The sequence below is a fragment of the Carassius carassius genome, chromosome 16 (assembly GCF_963082965.1).
Source record: "Carassius carassius chromosome 16, fCarCar2.1, whole genome shotgun sequence".
Lineage (NCBI taxonomy): Eukaryota > Metazoa > Chordata > Actinopteri > Cypriniformes > Cyprinidae > Carassius > Carassius carassius.
The window spans coordinates 19,370,699-19,390,055 of record NC_081770.1 but is presented as its reverse complement, the minus strand read 5'-3'; the positions used below and the strand labels follow the sequence as shown (position 1 = coordinate 19,390,055).

At 37.7% G+C, this 19,357-nt stretch overlaps 1 protein-coding gene across 4 annotated transcripts in view; it reads right to left on the bottom strand.

The window, feature by feature from the left end:
- Positions 1-1,907: 1,907 nt before the first annotated feature.
- LOC132159810 (rab GTPase-activating protein 1-like) overlaps positions 1,908-19,357 on the bottom strand; it is a 96,534-nt gene continuing 79,084 nt past the window's right edge. For 2 of the 4 annotated variants that reach the window (XM_059569423.1, XM_059569422.1), the window contains exons 19-26: positions 14,887-15,015; positions 8,986-9,078; positions 6,371-6,481; positions 6,194-6,298; positions 6,021-6,104; positions 5,106-5,177; positions 4,832-5,029; positions 1,908-2,789 (exon numbers count right to left, since the gene is read on the bottom strand). In XM_059569423.1, coding sequence (XP_059425406.1) covers positions 2,655-2,789; positions 4,832-5,029; positions 5,106-5,177; positions 6,021-6,104; positions 6,194-6,298; positions 6,371-6,481; positions 8,986-9,078; positions 14,887-15,015 — 927 coding nt within the window. In that variant the 3' untranslated portion in view covers positions 1,908-2,654. Of the gene's footprint in view, positions 2,790-4,831; positions 5,030-5,105; positions 5,178-6,020; positions 6,105-6,193; positions 6,299-6,370; positions 6,482-8,985; positions 9,079-11,143; positions 11,329-14,886; positions 15,016-16,249; positions 17,436-19,357 lie in introns of those variants that run through there. The other 2 variants (XM_059569424.1, XM_059569425.1) reach the window with 2 other exon arrangements.

The following is a 19,357-nucleotide window of genomic DNA, read 5'->3' as shown; positions in this document are numbered from 1 at the left end:
TTTATTACACATTACGTATCCCACCGTGTAAACACAAAACCAGGTGCAAGTTTTTTGCAAATTGTAACATGTACAATTATTCTAAAAATAAAGTTTAATGTCATGCAAAAAATGCAACGCTTGTTATACACAAAGCATTGACCTGAATATATTTTACCTCTAATTCTGACTGCACAAGTGGTGCTGTAATTTAGGAGGTGAATATACTGTGAAATTACATAGGCTACAATATGGCATTAAATTTTAAAAGGATAACAACTTAATTTCTATGAAACTTCAATCAATAAAGCCTTTTTTTAAAAATGACATTTAAAATTGTTAACTAAAATGTTATTGCAACCATATCCTATGATTTCATGAAAACTATATTATTTTTCAATTAAAGAGAACTTAAAAATGTGTGTGGGCTGCTTTTGGTGCTTGAATTTGTTCTTAAATATTAATGAGATCCAGCTTTAGGAATGTGCAAGAAGTTAACATTTTTAAAATGTGTAATTTTGTTTCTCTATTAAACAACTAAACTTTCAATACTGAAAGACGTCCTTCCTCATGTAGATTAAATTATTCTTGCCTAGCTGGATGTTGTGTTTATGATCAATAATCACTTTCTTTGCATTCACCCAAACGGATTTGGCAAAAACCAAAACGCAGATGGTGTTAGATTGCCATAAGCGCGAGTGAAGTGGGAGCGTCCATTCTGCAAGGTCTTAAAGCCTTCTTTCAGTGGCTACGTTAGCAATTCAAACAATGATGTGTGCAAAAAGAATGATTGATTAATTATTTGTATGGTCTAGATGGCCATACGGCATATGCCTATAGGCTACACGGAACAGCTGGCAACGCTATTTTGCATAGACGTTATTGAAAAGAGCTTAGGCTCATGAAACCAGAAGTTTTAAGATATATGAATATGCTTTTAAATTTTTCTTACCTCATGGCTTTACATTATCATAACAAGCAAAGCAATTAAACATTAATTTCACGGCGTCGGAGGTATCATCGTAGCAGTTTTGTGTGCGTGTGAACGTCATGGCAACGTACAACACAAAGTACCTTACGCGGGAAACACAACGTAATGCGTAAATGAACGTAGCTAACGTAAATCAAGTAAGCATAGGCCATGAAATGAAATAACACATTAGCGGACCAGACGGAATAATAATAATAATAAATATATATTTTTAATATATATTAAAACTACCAAAACAGCAAAGAAATATTAAACAGGTCAACAAATTAATTACCATTACTCTTTATTGAAACAACGAAAGGAGTGAATCAAATGAATCAGACTTGTAATCAAACATGGGATCAAGAACCAGATATTTAATCTCAGGTAGTTTTTAGACAGATGACATCAGCAGGCTGGAACAATGAAACTGATGAACCGACAATAAACCAGACGCACAGAAGCAATGTCTTCTGTCCTGTAGATTACAATATAAAAACACCTGTAACCATCCAGAGAAACCCACAGGACTGCACTATTAGTTTATACTAAACTGACATCTCTTTCTTAATGTGTATAATTAGCTTGGCATCTTTAAATCACAGTTTCAAAAAAGTAAAACTTTTTTTTAACATCAGTGTAAAAAAAAAGCATGTTCACAATATGGCGACTTGTTAGAGTGAATAAGAGCCATGCAGATTATCTCACTCCCCTTGGTGAAATACAACACATAAAGGGAAGTTAGTAATATGGACATTCTAACAAATAGCAGAAGAAAAATTGAAACGCAGATTGACTCCATATATGGCTTTGAAGTCACACTGATCTCAACGATAGCTATATCTCCGCAACCTGGTTTACTTCTTTCATTAAAAAATAAAAGAGACACATTGACATGTTCTTGATTTCTGCATGGCATCCGTCACGCAGTTGCTCATGTCTACTTGTTAAATAGCATAAAACAAGCAGTATGTGCAACTTGAGCAGGTCAATATTGTGTGGCCACAACATCAAGGTCTGCGTCGGCTGATAAATCATGTGATCTGCTCAGCGAAACAGATCCCCAAACAGTCTACAGCCATTTAAAACTGTGAAAACGGACGGAGGGAATGTCATGTGACACATGGCCAATTTGTCTGTGCTTTTCTGCCTATGACATTTATAAAGAGCACATTCATATTCAAAATCGTAAAAAACAATGCAACACTTTTCTTTTAGAACTGTACAAGATCGATAATAAAAATCGACATTTAGTTATACACATTTATATGACAAAACTGGTTACATTTATTATTTATATAAAGAAAAACAAAATGAATTTTTTACTTTTAAGTGTAAGCAGAATGCAGTATTCCCTCTTAGAAAAAAAACAACAACTTTGAATTGGCAGATAAAGGTCAGGGTTTATGTACTGGCATGCTAGAATTGACTAACAAAACAAATCATTGCAGAAGTGGTTAACTGCATGAACATGGGTAAATGTAATTATTATGACAGTGGTACTGCTACTGTCCAGTAGGTGGCATCACAAGCTAAAGGGAATCATAACAGACTGTTAAATGCATGTTGAAGTAGTTCATTAGTCCATGTGAGGGAATACTGCATTGCCATGTAGTAGTGTTTATTACAGCTTGTTTTCTACTCCGATTGGCCAAGTAGAAGGGTCACACTCCTCTACCCTCTGGTTTTAAGCCCATGGCGAGTCCTACTGGCCCTCTTTGGGTGAGGAGGGTGACTGGTTACTGGCTGAATTCTTGAGGGAGCCCAGTGTTTTACTGAACCAGGAGTTTTTGGCAGCTTGGACCTCAGTCATCAAAACACCCCTCTGATGCTCCAGCTCCTGGTGCAGTACATGAACAAACAACATTAAAGTAACTGTATATTATATACAACTCGTTTGTTTGCTAAGATACTACAAGTAGGTCATTTACAAAAATAAAGCCAAAGTTTTTAGAATAAAGTCTTTACCAGTACAAGATTAAAAAAAGTACTCGACGTAAATAGTACTCAGTGTGCATCAATGGAAAGATTATTTATTAAAGGGTTAGTTCACCCAGATAGCAAAATTATGTAATTAATAACTTACCCTCATGTTGTTCCTAACCTGTGAGACCTCCGTTTATCTTCGGGACACTGTTTAAGATATTTTAGATTTAGTCCGAGAGCTCTCCGTCCCTCCATTGAAGCTGTGTGTACGGTATACTGTCCATGTCCAGAAAGGTAAGAAAAACATCATCAAAGTGGTCCATGTGACATCAGAGGGTCAGTTAGAATTTTTTGATGCATCGAAAATACATTTTGGTACAAAAATAGCAAAAACTACGACTTTATTCAGCATTGTCTTCTCTTCTGTGTCTGTTGTGTGAGAGAGTTCAAAACAAAGCAGTCTGGATATCCGGTTCGCGAACGAATCATTCAGTTCACCCAATCGAACGGATTCGTTTTAAACGGTTCGCATCTCTAATACGCATTAATTCACAAATGACTTAAGCTGTTAACTTTTTTAATGTGGCTGACACTCCCTCTGCGTTCAAACAAACCAATATCCCGGAGTAATTCATGCACTCAAACAGTACACTGACTGAACTGCTGTGAAGAGAGAACTGAAGATGAACACCGAGCCGAGCCAAATAACAAACAAAAGACTGACTCGTTCATGAGTCAAGAACCGTTTCTGTCAGACGTGTCCGATTCAAGAACCGGAGGAGCTGATGATACTGCGCATGTGTAATTCAGCGTGAAGCAGACTGACACACAGAGCGTCTGAACCGAACTGATTCTTTTGGTGATTGATTCTGAACTGATTCTGTGCTAATGTTATGAGCGCGGGTAAACCGAAGGCTTGCAGTCATCGCAAATGACGCCATTACGTCGAGCGCAAAAGAAGCGGTGAACCGTTTTCTTCAACCGGTTTATTGAATCGAACTGTCCGAAAGAACTACTGGTGATCCGAAAACCGATGCAACCGGTTCTTGACTCGTGAACGAGTCAGTCTATTGTTTGCTATCTGGCTCGGCTCGGTGTTCATCTTCAGTTCTCTCTTCACAGCAGTTCAGTCAGTGTACTGTTTGAGTAAATGAATTACTCCGGGATATTGGTTTGTTTGAACTCAGAGTGAGTGTCAGCCACATTAAAAAAGTTAACAGCTTAAGTCATTTGTGGATTAATGCGTATTAGAGATGCGAACCGTTTAAAACGATTCAGTTCGATTGGGTGATTCGTTCGCGAACCGGATATCCAGCTGCTTTGATTTGAACTCTCTCACACAACAGACACAGAAGAGAAGACAATGCTGAATAAAGTCGTAGTTTTTGCTATTTTGTACCAAAATGTATTTTCGATGCATCAAAAAATTCTAACCGACCCTCTGATGTCACATGGACCACTTTGATGATGTTTTTCTTACCTTTCTGGACATGGACAGTATACCGTACACACAGTTTCAATGGAGGGACTGAGAGCTCTCGGACTAAATCTAAAATATCTTAAACAGTGTCCCGAAGATAAACGGAGGTCTTACGGGTTAGGAACGACATGAGGGTAAGTTATTAATTACATAATTTTGCTATCTGGGTGAACTAACCCTTTAAGCTTTCAGATGATGTATACATCTCAATTTGACAAACTGACACTTAAGAGCTCCAGGGTCACATGTTCATTGTAAACTAGTATCAGTCAGTGTAAAGAGCAAATTACTAGTAGCTAGTCACAAATTTCCCTTTAACACTGACCTAACTATACGTTTAAAAAGCACAGCATATACTAGTAAGTGTAAACGTTCACAAAAGGTTGTTGGTTTGGACCTGCTGCCGATGAGCTGATAATTAGCTCAAGTCTGTAAATCTCCAGCACTATGGTGTTTTATATGCCGTGACGTCTTACCTGGATCTTACACTTGGCCTCCACCAGCTGGAGTTTGGTTTGCGCCAGCTCCAGTTCTAGCTCTCGGAGCTGAGCCTTCAGCGAGTCCTTCTCCTCGTCCAGGTCTGTGTCCCGGTTGTCCTGACTCAATGCCGGGATCTGCAGGGGTCCGTCTTTGCTGAACACTTCCCTACAGCGCTCACATGCCATCACTTTAGCCTGGAAGAACAACAACATATGCTGATGGTCACTGCTCAACGTGTCATATAAAATTATGCAGAGATGATTTACTCACTTTAACTATATCCAGTTCCTCTTTTGTGGATGCCTGTTGTTTCTCCAGTCTCGTACTTAACTGGGAACATATCTAATGCAAACAGGAAAGGAAATTTGAAGCAGTTACATTAGTATCAGTGAGATATTATTATAGATCTTATTAGTTTAAATTAGTTTTGCGCACAATTTACAAAGTTGTTTCTTTGTTTTATAATGTACTAATTCGATCCCTTGGTTTACTAAATTGTGTGCACGATTTACTAATTTGCTCCCTTGTTTTACAATTTACTAATTTTTTCCCTTGGTTTATGATTTACAAATTCATTCACTTGGTTTATTACTGTAAGTAATGTGCTTGATTGACTTATTCGTTCCCTTGGTTTACTAAATTGTGTGCATGATTTACTAATTTGGTCCCTTGGTTTATGATTTACTCAATGTATTTTTTTAACTACTGGATGGCGGTGTGGCATGGGAGGAGTTGGTGTAGGTCATATGACAATTAAACCCTCAAGTTTTTGGCTTAAGTTATGCATTCAAAGTCAAACCAGAGGTGTTCAGCTGGGATTATGACTTTGCTTTCTGCAGACCAGTCAAGTTCTTCCACACTGACTGAATCAGTCTTTTCTTTTTGAACCTTGCCTTAAACAAAGGGGCATTGTCATGATAGAATAGAATAGGATCCCATTCAACGGTTGCTATAAAATTAGTTTTAGAATGATATTCCCTGGAATATCATTATAAGCTTAAACATTAAGATTTATACTCACAGAAATGACTAAAGTAGACAAACCTGTTCATTAAAAGGGGTATCCCGATGCTTTTTGCAACACAGTGTCTATTTACAGTGTAATAATCCTGTCCTGAAGTAAGCATGTGGGGTGGATTTTGAGGATTATGAGACTTTTGGTTTATGTGGGATACTCAGACATACCTGTTTATATTCTGCTATGATGGCTGTGGTCTTCTTGATCTCTAATTCGGCTTTCTCCAGCTCTCTTCTGAACACTTCCTTCAGCTGAAAAGAAAAAACATTGTACAAGTCCATAGCAGTGAAATTGATTCGAGTGTCAGAGACTCGGATTTTGAGTCCTTGGTTCTCGTTACCTGTGCCGTCTCCTCCTCTTGTCTTCTCTTCTCCTCCTCGGTCTCCACCAGGCGTTGTTTAGTGTTGAGCAGTTCTTTGTTTAAAACATCAGCTTTGTCCTCTACCTGAAAACGCAATGCTTCTTAACACACAAGATTTAAACCAAAGCTAATGTGTGTTAACTAGTGTAGAAATACCTGGTCCAGGTCGTTCCTCAGTGCTATCTTACTGGTCACCAGTTCATGGGCGAGATCATCGTTCTCCTGCTCCAGACGCATGCTGGCCTCCTGCAACCGCCGGTTCTCTCTCTGCAAAGACACATAGACACTTCGTTTATGACCTTATGGTGAAAAGACTGCAAGGCTAGCTTTGCACAAGCTACAGACTCAAATTTCCCAAGCACTCACATGTAAGCACAACAAATGTCTAGATGACAGTGTAAACCCAACACAAATAAAAGCAAAAACTAAAAATGTCAAAATGTTAAAAAAAAAATCTACTTTCATTAAATGTTTTAATATTTGTTGAGTTTACATTTTCTGGCACCTACACTGTGTACTAACCAAGTGTGATTATAATTTTTTTTGTGTCAGCACTGAGAGCATTTGAAAAATTTACAAAGAAACCAATGATAAAAAAGAAAATTATATAAAATACTTTAAAGTGAATTAATACATTTATAAATAAAGTTTTTAACCACTAGATGACAAATCTGAGCTGTGTGCAGATGGTGTACGCTCCGCACTGCGCCGATGTGTTGTTTGCTTTCAGACCAAAGCCTAAATCCACGTAAGAGACGTATCCTTGTGGCGCGGCTGATACAGAAGAGTGTGCGCCATCTGCGTACAGCTCAGATTTGCCAAAATGGTGCTACGCTTATTTGGAGGGACACAGAGGAGAGGAATTGTTGAATAAAGTTGTTATTTTTGTTTTCTTCGTGTACAAAAAGTATTGACGTTGCTTCATAATGTTACGGTTGAATCACTGAAGGCAGATGGACTATTCTGACGATGCTTTTCATATATTCCTGGACCTTGACACTGTTATTTATTTGGCAGTCTGTGGGACAGTCTCAAGCCTGTTTTCATCCAAAATATCTTAATTGTTTTCCGAAGACGAACTAAGCTTTTACGGGTTTGGAACGACTTGGGGGTAAGAGATTAATGACGAAATGTTCATGGGTGGAGTAACCCTTTAAAGATTGTAATAAAAATAGATTTACAATTATTTTATATTATAAATAACAGTAGAAAAATAAAGCTAACAATAGTACAAATAAATAAAGTAATAAAAGATTGTTAAAATATTAAAAACTACAGATAAGGTAATGAGTTAAATGAATAGCAAATAAAGATGATAATGGTTAGAAATGTCACAAAATAAAACGTTATTAACAGTAATAAAAACAGATAATGTAATATAAATAATAAATAAAGATAATAGTCAAATGTTAATAATAATAGAGAGAAAATATTAGGAAATAATTAAAAAAAAAGTCAAATATGCTGTCTGCCCCTGCAAACTTTTGCAGAAATTGGATGAAATCATGCATTTTTTTTGTGTAAAAAAAAAATAAAATCATTTTAATTATGTATATATATATATATATATATATATATATATATATATATATATATATATATATATATATATATATATATATATATATATATATATAAACATATTCCCCACAATTCATATTTTACCAGACAGCCCACTCAATCCAGAAAGCACCAAAAAAGCTGCACATTTACTACAAAAAAATGACACTACAGGCGACGAGGAGCCATATGTAAAGACACTTGGAGATCACAAGCTGATCTAAGACCAGAATTTCACATCCATTCTTGAGAAACAACACTCAACGACCGCAGTGTGACTCTGCGTTGCCTGATTAGAGAGTAGCCGTTGTCACAGGGAGTCTCCCACCGCCTCACATGACACACATTTCCTTATCAGGAAGAGGAAAGCGGTCATCTGACTTCCATTTACAAACACACACATACACACATTGCTGATTAGGCTGTTCACAGCAGCTGATGTCAGACAGAAAGACTTGATCATTTCAAACACACACACATGCAGGCTGAGGTTAGTAGCTGATGAGCGCTGGTGGGCTGAAGGCTTACCTGCACCGAAGACCCAACCACAGTCAACACAACACCCACCAGAACAAGAACCGCAGAGGCCTTCCCCTTCAAATACAACAGCACCCGTCCATGCTCCACCCCCCGCCACAGCTCATTGGTTAAATGGGTAAGTGAAGGAATCTCATTGGTTAGTCGGTTGAGTGAGGGAGAGGGTAAGCAGGAAGTGACAGCAAGGAAGTAATGGAGCTTCCTTTAATAGTATGGCTAGCTTTTCAACATTGCATGATGCTTTGTATTTCCATTCAAATGTCAAAGATTGTTTAGGATTACACATTTTATTTGATTTTTTCCATATGACGAACCTAAAGCTAAAAATATGTAAACTATAATACATTCAACAAATGCAATCCATTTAAATAAAAACATTTAGGTTAATGTAAACATGAGACTCAAATATAATAACACCTTTTGCACTTAAAGGCACCACATAATCACTTTTCCTTTATAAAAAGCTGAAAAAATAAATACAATTATTTGTATAAAATAACAGGCGTACAAAACAAGCATCTACAATGCGAGCGATCGTTTGGCTCTTTCCCTGTGCCGAACAGAGTCTGTGGTTTCCAGTGCGCCCGCTACACAGTCCTGAACTGAGACAGAGTGAGATGAAGATGAATGCAGGAGGTGAGGAGGAGGTGGAGCTCAATCAAGGTCTGGCTTACCTGGTATCTGTCTATAGGGTCTTCCTGCTGCAGCTGACTCTCTCTCAGACACTGATACTCCTTCTCAAACTTCTTCAGCTTCTTTGTTGGCACCTGAGGAAAACAGCAAATCAGAGAATTTGGCATCAGGTTTGAAAAAATGCACATCAGTATAACAAGAATGTAAAGTCATTATGCGTCATACTGTAAAAAACAAACAACAACAACAAAAACATATAAAGCACCTCCTCAAAAGACAGAGGGTAAATTAAACATTTCATTCTGATATTAAATACAAAATTATCCATTACATATACATTTTACAAATGAAAAAAATGCATAAAAATGTATAATTAGCAAAAAAATTTAAAATGTATAAAAACGTATATTTAATGAACTGAAAAATGAAATGTTTTATTACAAATATATATCAATGTTATTTACAAATATACATTTTTGAAAAAAGTCAAGACGGTCCTGAGGGGATCTCTTCATTTTGTTTATTACAGTCTTCTTTCAGCAGGTCTGGGATCAGTCCTCATAAAGCCTCTCATAATTTGCTGCTCCGTCTGAATTTGAAGCATATCAACAGTGTTCTCACTTGAGAAAGTCATTTCAGGTCTCAAAAGACCTTCTTTCTTATCTGTAACGGCATCAGAGCTTCAAAACAGCAGCTCATTGTTGAGTTTCGTTCAGTGTGTTTGACCTCTGACCTCTGGATGAGGGTCATCGGAGCGAGAAACCGTCACACCACTTGTGTTCTCACTGAAGTCTCAATGGTACTGGAGGCTTGTTTTTGCAAAAGCAGTTGTAACGGTGACAAGGCAAAAGCTTGCTCTTGGGTAAGTGGACTTCTCCTGTGAAAAAACGCTTCGAGCAGCCACCTGTGATGAAATGTATTTTTTTTTTTACAAATTACATTTTTTATTTTAATTTTTTAAACAAAACTACATTTTTCTTCTTCGTTTTTAATTAGTCTGGGTTCAGTTTTTACATTAAAATTTTTTCCAAACTCTGTTTTAGTGGTTAAATTTAATCTTATTAATAATAATAAAAATAAAAAACAATGTACAATTTAACAGCATTTTATTAAAAGTTTAACAAATCTAAAATTTTTAAGGCCCTATGAAATTCTGTTTTCTTTTCTTGAGCCAAATTCGATGTTTTCCATTAATTCTCTGGATTCAATTTGAATGGTTTAATAAAGTTTTTAAAATCAAAAGGATTTCTATCAAATTGATTTTATACCTTTTTTCCCCCAGAAATACTGTTTTGTATTTAAAAAAAAATTCTGGTAAAAAAAAAAAACCCTTAAATCGTGGAAAATGTAAAATGCGCCAAAGTTTAATACTGAAGTCTTAGAGATTTTTTTTACACAAAACAGGAGTAAAACAGAACAAGCATCAGTCTATTAATCTGACAGTCAGTGGCGCAGATAAGAGGCCAGGCATCATTAGAAGAAGAGATGTTAAACGAACGCTTAGTCCGGATGTGCTGTGTAGCCACAGACCACAAAATGACATGGTGAAATGGCACAACCGACAGTCAAGCTCTCAACACAACGCTCACTTGCTTTAACACTGACAGTCATATGCACACGGAAAGTTTTTTCGGTAGGTTTCGCCTCAAACGTGGTTGGTGTAAATGATGTATTTGTATAAACACAAAACACCTACATGGTTATGAATGAGTAGACGATCTTTCCATTCACATTGACAAACGCGAATCCACACAAACTAAAACACGTCACTATATCAGAAGTACGAGTGACTAAAAAATTGCCACACAACTCTTTTACAGCAAAGGCAAAGCTTTGTTATGATTCATCGGATTAGTTAAACCAGTGCGTTTGAATATTCAAGTCGCTAGGCTCACTGAGTATTCAAAACACCTACTTGAGGGAAAAAAAGAAAAAAAAAAAGGAGTCATGACATGCAAAATTGCATTAGGTTGACAACCAATCGCTTGCTCCTGAACACCATGTTCATCACACACACAGTATTTTCAGCTCCAAGTCTGCATTCCTTGGAATAAGGACTTAATGGTGATAATTGTACAGCCTTGTAATTTCATTACAGGACATTTCTCACAGCCTTGGAGGAAAAAGGCTCTACAACAAGACTAGAGCACGTTCTTGTCGATTCCTGAAGGTGAAAACAGCCGTTTGAGTGAGACTTACCACCGGTCTAGGTTTGGAATCAGCCACCAGACTGGCGAAGAAATCCTCCTCGTTGATCTGATTGATGACATGAGCGTCGTAAGCCACCGTTATCGACACTTCCTGCATCATCTTGGCCAAGTTTCTGCGAGGAGCACCGAGCTAGACACAGGTGAGCTCCGAGAAACGAGGGAGGGAGGGACAGAGGGAGGAGGAGAGCGCTGACAAGTCTGCCGAGACCGGGACCAGTAGACAAGTTTCTTTACGGATGAGAGCCGGCCCCTTGAGGCGGGAAATAAGTGCAGGGGGGAAGGACCACAGAGGAACACGCTCTCTCTCTCTTTCTCTGGTTCTATCTTCCAAGGATCGTGTATATCCTGCTCAGTTCTGCAAAAAAGACAACGCTCTGTGAACTGCAAGGTTGTGACGGCTCTTATCGCCACAGTCTCATGGGTAGCGCTGGTTACCGCTGGAAATATGTAGAGCGAGACAAGCGGAAAAGGTTGAAGAGGCAGGGGAAATTTGGGTTTGTCAGACAAACCACAACGGGGTCTTCTAACTCCCCTGGTGGCTCTCGTTTGATCTTCTTTATCTTCTCATCAGGCCTCCCAAGAGAAACGAAGCCTTGGTTTATTAAGTATCCCAACGCAAACATCCGAAGACTCTGGATGGTCGGAGTTCTCCAAAAGCCGTTTCCACTCTCAAAGCACGTCTCCTTTCGATTAACTCCTCTTTCAATATCAAGAGGATGTGAAATTTGGAATTCACCTCGTAATCCGCCAATGGGGCAAGTTCGTACGGCTTGTGCTTTCGACGCACGCAGGTGCCTGTGAATTCCATCACACTGTAAGCTTATTACCCGGCGACTTGATCCTCTTTAAATTCACCATTTCAAAGAGCAACAACCTCTTAGCGTTTCCTCTTCTTGCACATGTGATTGGAAACGGCTGGGATCACGGGTGGCAGAAGTAATCTGTGCACAGCTTCACTGTCTCTCTGTGTGTGTGTGTGTGTGTGTCCAGGTCTGATATGGAGATATGGCAACGAGGCTTCCTGTCCTTGCTACATAGTCTCCTCCCTCTCAGCAGTCTCATAAAACACATCCACTCGACATCCCAAAAGACAGAATCTTCTAGAAGCCAGTAAGACTGGAGACGGCGAGGATAAAAATATCCCTTTTGAGGTTGAATGGCAGGCTAAATGTCTTTATTCGCCCACTCCTGCGCTCATTTGGGATGAAATACCTAATTGATCTACTCTCCTTCCTGTCTTTCCCTTTTGTTTGCAGGAGATAAAGAGAAAAGTGTTACCAAGTACACATATGCACACGGGCAATAATGAGGTGTGGTCAACGCAGATGCTGGGGCAAAACACCACTTGGCATGATGTCAAGAAAATCCAGATGCAAAATCAGAAGGATCAGATGGCTTGTGCTTAAGGTCTTCCCTCCAAAGGAACAAAAACGTCCAAATATTATATATATATATTATATTATATATATATATATATATATATATATATATATATAGCAGGTATTAACCCATCCTTCTCATTAGGGTGTGGAAGAGACGTGGATCAAGGGTGCATGGAGGTGGGTATGGATGATAGAGAGTTGAAAGTGCCATACAAATTAAAAACCAAAGGATAATGACCTTAAAGATACATGATTCCAGCATCAAACGAAGCTGCTCTCTTTTTGTGCACTTGATGATGAATGCACCTGTTACATCACCTCACTCAGGTGCTGGTTTCCCACAGAGAGCTTCTTTCTCTCTAGTTTCTAATTTCTCTTTCGCTGGGTCCTAAATTCTGACAAATGCATGGTTCTCTGTCCAGTCTCGGTAAATAGACAACATAACAGAATACATTATGACTTAAAGGAAAGCAATGACAACAACAACAAAAAAAACGGTTGGGCCATACTACATACATATATAAAAAAGGTTATTTTTATGATGCCAGCATGTTTTGCCTCCAAACTGTAGTAGCCGGAATGTGTCCAGATGTTTAACTCTTTCTCTGCCACTGATGTAACTGATCTGTCTTTCTGCGTTCTCACTGGTGTATGGTAGGAGATGATATTACACATCTTCTGAAACTATTGAATGTCTGAATCAAAATGTAGTCAAGAAGAAGAAGCAGAAACAAGCGATAGCATATGTAAGCATAGGCATATGTAAAATAACACAATCATCAAGCATTAAACCGCATATAAATATAAAAAAAAGGTATAGGACTTTGCAAGTTTTGGATGGGTTTTGATGGAAGTGATCTACTACATGTGTTTTGATCATCATTCTAAACCTGATTCAGATGTAGTCTTTTTCAAAAACGCTTTTTGTTCAAAATGTTGCTTTTTTTTATTTTTTATTAAACACCCACATTCAAGTGTTTTTTTTTTTGTTAACAACTGTTTATTGAAAATTTCTTCTGGGAAAAGTAGTATAAAACAAAAAACGACCCATATTCAAGTGATGTAAAAAAAAAATAGTTTGAAGCTAGAATTGTATTTATTTATTTTAAAACAGGAGCTCTGTTATTTGTTTTGGCATATTGCATATTCAGATATTCATACAAAAAGTATTCTGGGGGCCATTAAACTTGTGAAAATTATTAAAAATTCAGTGGTTGGCAAAAACAAAAAAAACGAAGAAAAATTTAAAATAATTACTAATACTACACTGTAACATTCTACCTATTTTATTATGATTTATTTAATTGTTGTTTAAATGGTTCACAATATAGTCATTAGAATTTGGTTAATTGTCATAATTGCCTGTTTTTATGGCACGCACACACACACACGCGTGCGAGTATATATGTATATATATATATATATTCACACAGTATCCAGTATACACTGACACAGACAACAGAAGTACATACTAGCCATATCCAAGAAAACATCCCTTTAGCAACACCGTTTGGACACAACATTCTCAATGTCGCAATTAATTGTAGCATACAAACCGTCATCCCTAGTTAGACAGTGCGTTATACAATGACTGCATTACTGAAGCACAGCAGTGAGTGAGTGGGGCACAGGAAATCCTGCTGTTAGTGACAGCGAGACTGCATTTACAACAAGGAGAAAGAGAAGTATGAAGGAGAAGATGAAGACAGTATCATCTCGATCTCCTCCTTCCTTCCTGAACATGCACACTCAACAGCATACAAATAAATAAAACTAACCCCTGCCTCTAACAAAAATAAACTCTTGAAAGCATGAATGTATGGAAGCAGCAATAACCGCAGCAGAAAATGGGTCAGAGCCTATAGAAGTCCTGGGGAATGAGTCTCAGGCAGAGAATTGTGGGTATTTATCCTTGAGTCTTAACTCCACCTTGTATCAAGGGAGCCTTGAATCACAGACAAGGTCTCTGCATTCCCTGAATACCTGCATGCTAGCTTTGTGGTGTAGCACTTCACAATTCTAGGACAATGCAAAGTGACCTGGGATCACATTATGAACTCCTTCAACACGAGTACATAAGTTTCCACCCATTTTATCATCCACCAGGCATAAATCCAACTGATCAGGCAACTAAAAGCACACCTCATCACTATAAGCCACACAATTTGAAAAATCCCTGTTCAAAGCACATACAAAAATGTAGATAAATTATTCAAATTAAAATATTTATGGGGGTTTGTTCAAATCAAAAGAACTCAAGTAATCACATAAGAGCTCAAGTAAAATGTAATAAAAATGCACAGTGATTTGTTGTTTTGTTGTTTGACAGATGTTTGGAGTTGTTTCTAACCTTGATATTGCAGGCTTGCTCCATCAGGCGCCGAGCGTTCTCTGCTGCCCTGTAACGTTTTGGGAGCTGGACCCGGAAAAATTTCAACGCACCCTCAAAGTCAGCTTGAAGCAGGTCTTCCTTAGAGGTCTGCACGCAGAGAGAAAAACAGAACTGGATTTCAGTATAATCAACCTGATGACCTGCCTAAAGAGGAACTTTGATGATTGTTTTCCTCATTTATGATTGCATTTAGTCTTCTGTGAACCTCACAAAGCCACACAACCTTTTACAGATTCTGTATTGGTTGAGCATAAATCAGATATTAAAATCCATATATCCAATGACAACAACAGTAAGAGTAAGATTTGACAGTACAATATCATTTCGAAGGAAGTACCAATACCGAAAGTCTGGCTGATTACGAAAAGCTAACATTTACTTATATATTACTTATATTTTATGGCCAATATAACTGACATGCAGTATGGACAAAAGTTAATCTGCACTTTGCTAACAGAAAAAACAAAACAAAGAACACACACACAAAAAGTTTGTTTGCTGCAGTTGAACATAAATAATAAATAAAAACATCAACATCAACAAAAAGAATAATAATAATAAACCGAAGGCATCAAAGCATTTTAATATATAAATATATAAAAACTTTTACAGATAAATAAAATTATAAAAAGTAACTGAAAAAGAATAGTTTATATGCTGCAGGTGAACTCAAAGCATTTAACAAACAAACAAATAAATAAAATGCAAATACATTTTTTTTAAATTATAGTTTATGTAGTGCAGGTGGACTTAAGGTATTAAAGCATTTTGCTAACAGAAAAAACAAAACAAAAGGCATTTAAAATAAAAATAATAGTTTGTTGGCTGCAATTGAACATAAAAAATTAAATTAAATTAAAATTAAAAAAAAAATCAACAAAAAGAACAAAAAGAATAGTTTATATGCTGCAAGTGAACTTAAGGTATTAAAAGCACTGAATAGATCAATAAAACATTAAAAATAACAATAGACTGTTTGCTGTAACAAACAAACAAATACAACGATTTAAAAATAAACAGAACAGAACAGCTGCAACTGATTGTAAGGCATCAAGGCATTGTCAATAAAACAAAATATACAAACAAACAAATAAATATATAATTAAAAATAAAATACATTTTATGCTGCAAGTGAACTTAATGTATTAAAGAACAAATAAACAAAAAATTAAAAATAAATTGAAAGTATTGTAAATAAAATAAATATATATATTTTACTGATACTTTTAAAAAGACCACACAAGCGATAAGAGCCACATATTAACACACAACACACAAACAGACATGAAGACGTCCTCTATTTGCAGCAGCTGCGCCTCACCGCCAGCAGCCGGGGCACAAACAGGCGGTGACCCATACCCAGCAGCCCCATGACTTTATCGGTACAGTCATTGACCAGCCCACCCTTGTCCTCTCCAGCGCCCCCTTCCTCCAGCCTCCGCACGGTGGGTGGTATCTGAGCCCATAGCGGTGGTGAAAGCAAGTCTCTCTCTGGGGTCAAAGGTGAAAGAGCCTCTTGGGCTCCTTCAGAGTCCCCAGCATCGTCCTCCCACGGAGGCTCTGGGGCTGACCTGGAGTCAGCCACGTTGACGTCGCGAGACGGCTTCCAATCTTGGAAAAGTTCGTCCAGGCGGTTGATTCGATAGCGCTAAAGCAGTCTCGGTTGTCGTTGTCATTCGATCATGATTCCACAAGCGCGAGCATGCGGCGGCAAAAAACGGAAAGCAGATTCACACTCACATTGATCCATATTGGGTCCGCAATGTAAACAATAACAGAGACCACGCCTAGTTTAAAAGATGCCAAAGCAAACCGAAAGTGGCTTGACATACTTCAAGGAAATACGCGTTCGATCCCAGTTTATCATTGGCCGGCTCCTCCCGAAATCCCAAATTTGCAATCTGTTGCCTGGCAACAGGCAGGAAGAGAGTCGCGTGGTGCTGTTAAGACGGACAGCACGTCTTCCGTGTTTTGATAGTCTTCAAAGCGTCTCAGACCCAAAAGATGAGTCGTCGTCAGGTGGATCCAAGTCCGTGGAGTCAAGCCAAGTCCTCGTTCTCGCACAGTCCAGAGTCTGTCAGCTTCGGCATCCTGTCGAGGTCCAGAAGTATCCCAAAGGTGCCAAGTGTGGGATAAGGGAGGAGAGATGCAAGACTGGGTGGACGTTATCGTCTCCTCGTCCTACGGCCTTCGTTACTCCAGCTACAGTGGCTTCACTGATTTGCTTTTCCTAAGTCAACGAGCAAGTGAGAGGAAGATGGGGAGGGAGAGATGCTCACAGAGATGCTAGAAAAGGCGGCGGAGTGGCGGAAAGGGAGGAGGAGAGGAAGATAGGAGGGGCGTCGCGAGGGAACGGGAGACCATGGGCGAATGGACAGTGGACATGGCCGAGGCTCCAATGCAACTCATGCTAAATGCTAATTGCTGCTGGAAGCTCGCTGAGGGAACAGACGGGGACATGTGGAGAAACGGAGCGTGAGATGGAGGGGTGTGGAGCGGCAGAGAGAGAGACAGAGAGAGAGAGAGAGAGAGAGAGAGAGAAGAGGAGGAGGGGGTTTGGGAGCCTTCGGGGAGAATGTCGTAATGGTTAGCCAATCGGAGCGAGGAAGCAACCCCCTGTAGCTCTAGCTCCCCTCTCTCTCTCTCTCTCTCTCTCACACACACACACACACACACACACACACACACACAAACAAACACACTCTGTCTCTTTCTCTCTCTCTCTATTAATGCACATCTATTGCTTCCTCATACGTACAGTCACATCAGCTTCTGTCCACCTGATTTCACTGGTTTCTTCCGTTTCCATTTAAACATGGCGGAAAAACTGCAGAACATTAAAATAACTAGAAAATAGTAATAGAATATAATTTATTTGAAAATTAGCTCAAAGTCAAAAAAAATATGTATATTGGATTATAGTAATGAAAATATAATCAGAACTGCAACTGAGAAAAATGTGATATACAAAGTATCATTCAGATGCAATGAGACTAAATGTGTAGATATATTATTTTGTGTTATACTTTATATTAAATTTATTTTATATAATAATCTTTTTCAGATTTAACACTTATGACACTGAATATTTTTTAATCATGTTTTTGTATATACATATATATTTATATGTGTGTGTGTGTGCATAATCAATTATAAGACATTTTAATGACAGAGAATATAAGAATATGTATAGCTTTATAACACTAAATATTTTTAAATCATCTGTTCTTTTAATAGAAATCTTTTGTATATATTATTTATGTATTATATATATGCATATATACATGTACACACACACACACACACACATACACATACATATATATATATATATATATATATATATAGTCAAAGCAAAAATTATGCAGAAACCAGATATGATTTTGGATATTTTTTACTAGTGGGTGAAGGACACTATAGTTCATTAATGTAAGTAAGGATAGAATAAATTAAACGGTGACATATTATACCCAAAAATTCTTTGTACAGTTTACTACCAGTAAAATTCAAAATTCAAAAATTATTCAGAAACTTTGACCTGACCATATTTTGCTTTAGTGTTTTTCTTTAATTGCTAATGTGACCCTTTTACACCACAGACTGAAACAAAATTAAGCATTGCTTGTTAACTGATTTACTTAAAAGGGTATTATCTAATTGTGTACTCAAATTTAACAGCTGACATCTATTCAATCTAATTAATTACATCCCTTTCTATCAAAGTTATCTGACATTATCAAGATTAATTTGTTCTGCGTTCTTGTACTACTTTATTGCCATTTTCTAAACAATAGTGAATAAACTGATAATGTGAGAAAAGTTGAATGTGACTGAAAATTCTTTTTTGAATGTGTGTCTATATATATATATATATATATATATATATATATGGGGTCATTTTTATGCAGAAGAAGTGGAACAAAAGAAACAACATCTTCAATGAACACCTGGGGTTTGCCAAGCTTTAAAAAGAAACCAGAGAATATTATTCTGGTTCTCACATCTGCTTTAATTACAGAACAGGGAAGTGGAGTCTTTTTCTCCACTTTAAATCAGTGGATATATCCGCATCTCCTCCTATAGGTTAGCTCAGACACATTCAGGCCAGCACAGTCCGCTCGAGCTATAGCTCCATTTGTCATTCTGCCATTGCAGCTTACACAAAGGTGTGGCTTTGTGGATGAAGCTAATGTATTAGTGCTGAGAACGCTGTTGGAAAGCTTCGCAGCAGACAGAACTGGCCAAGCGATAATGACAAACTGCCCTTTAAACCACAATGGAAGCTGAATAAACACTTTATTCAAAACCACAATTAGAAACTATCAAATATTTGGTATTTATAGGTGAATTTTGTTCTGAAAAGTAGCACTTCTGGGCTTTGCTTGCAACCCTCTGAGAAGCGCTGTACTATAGTTTAAATACACCATGA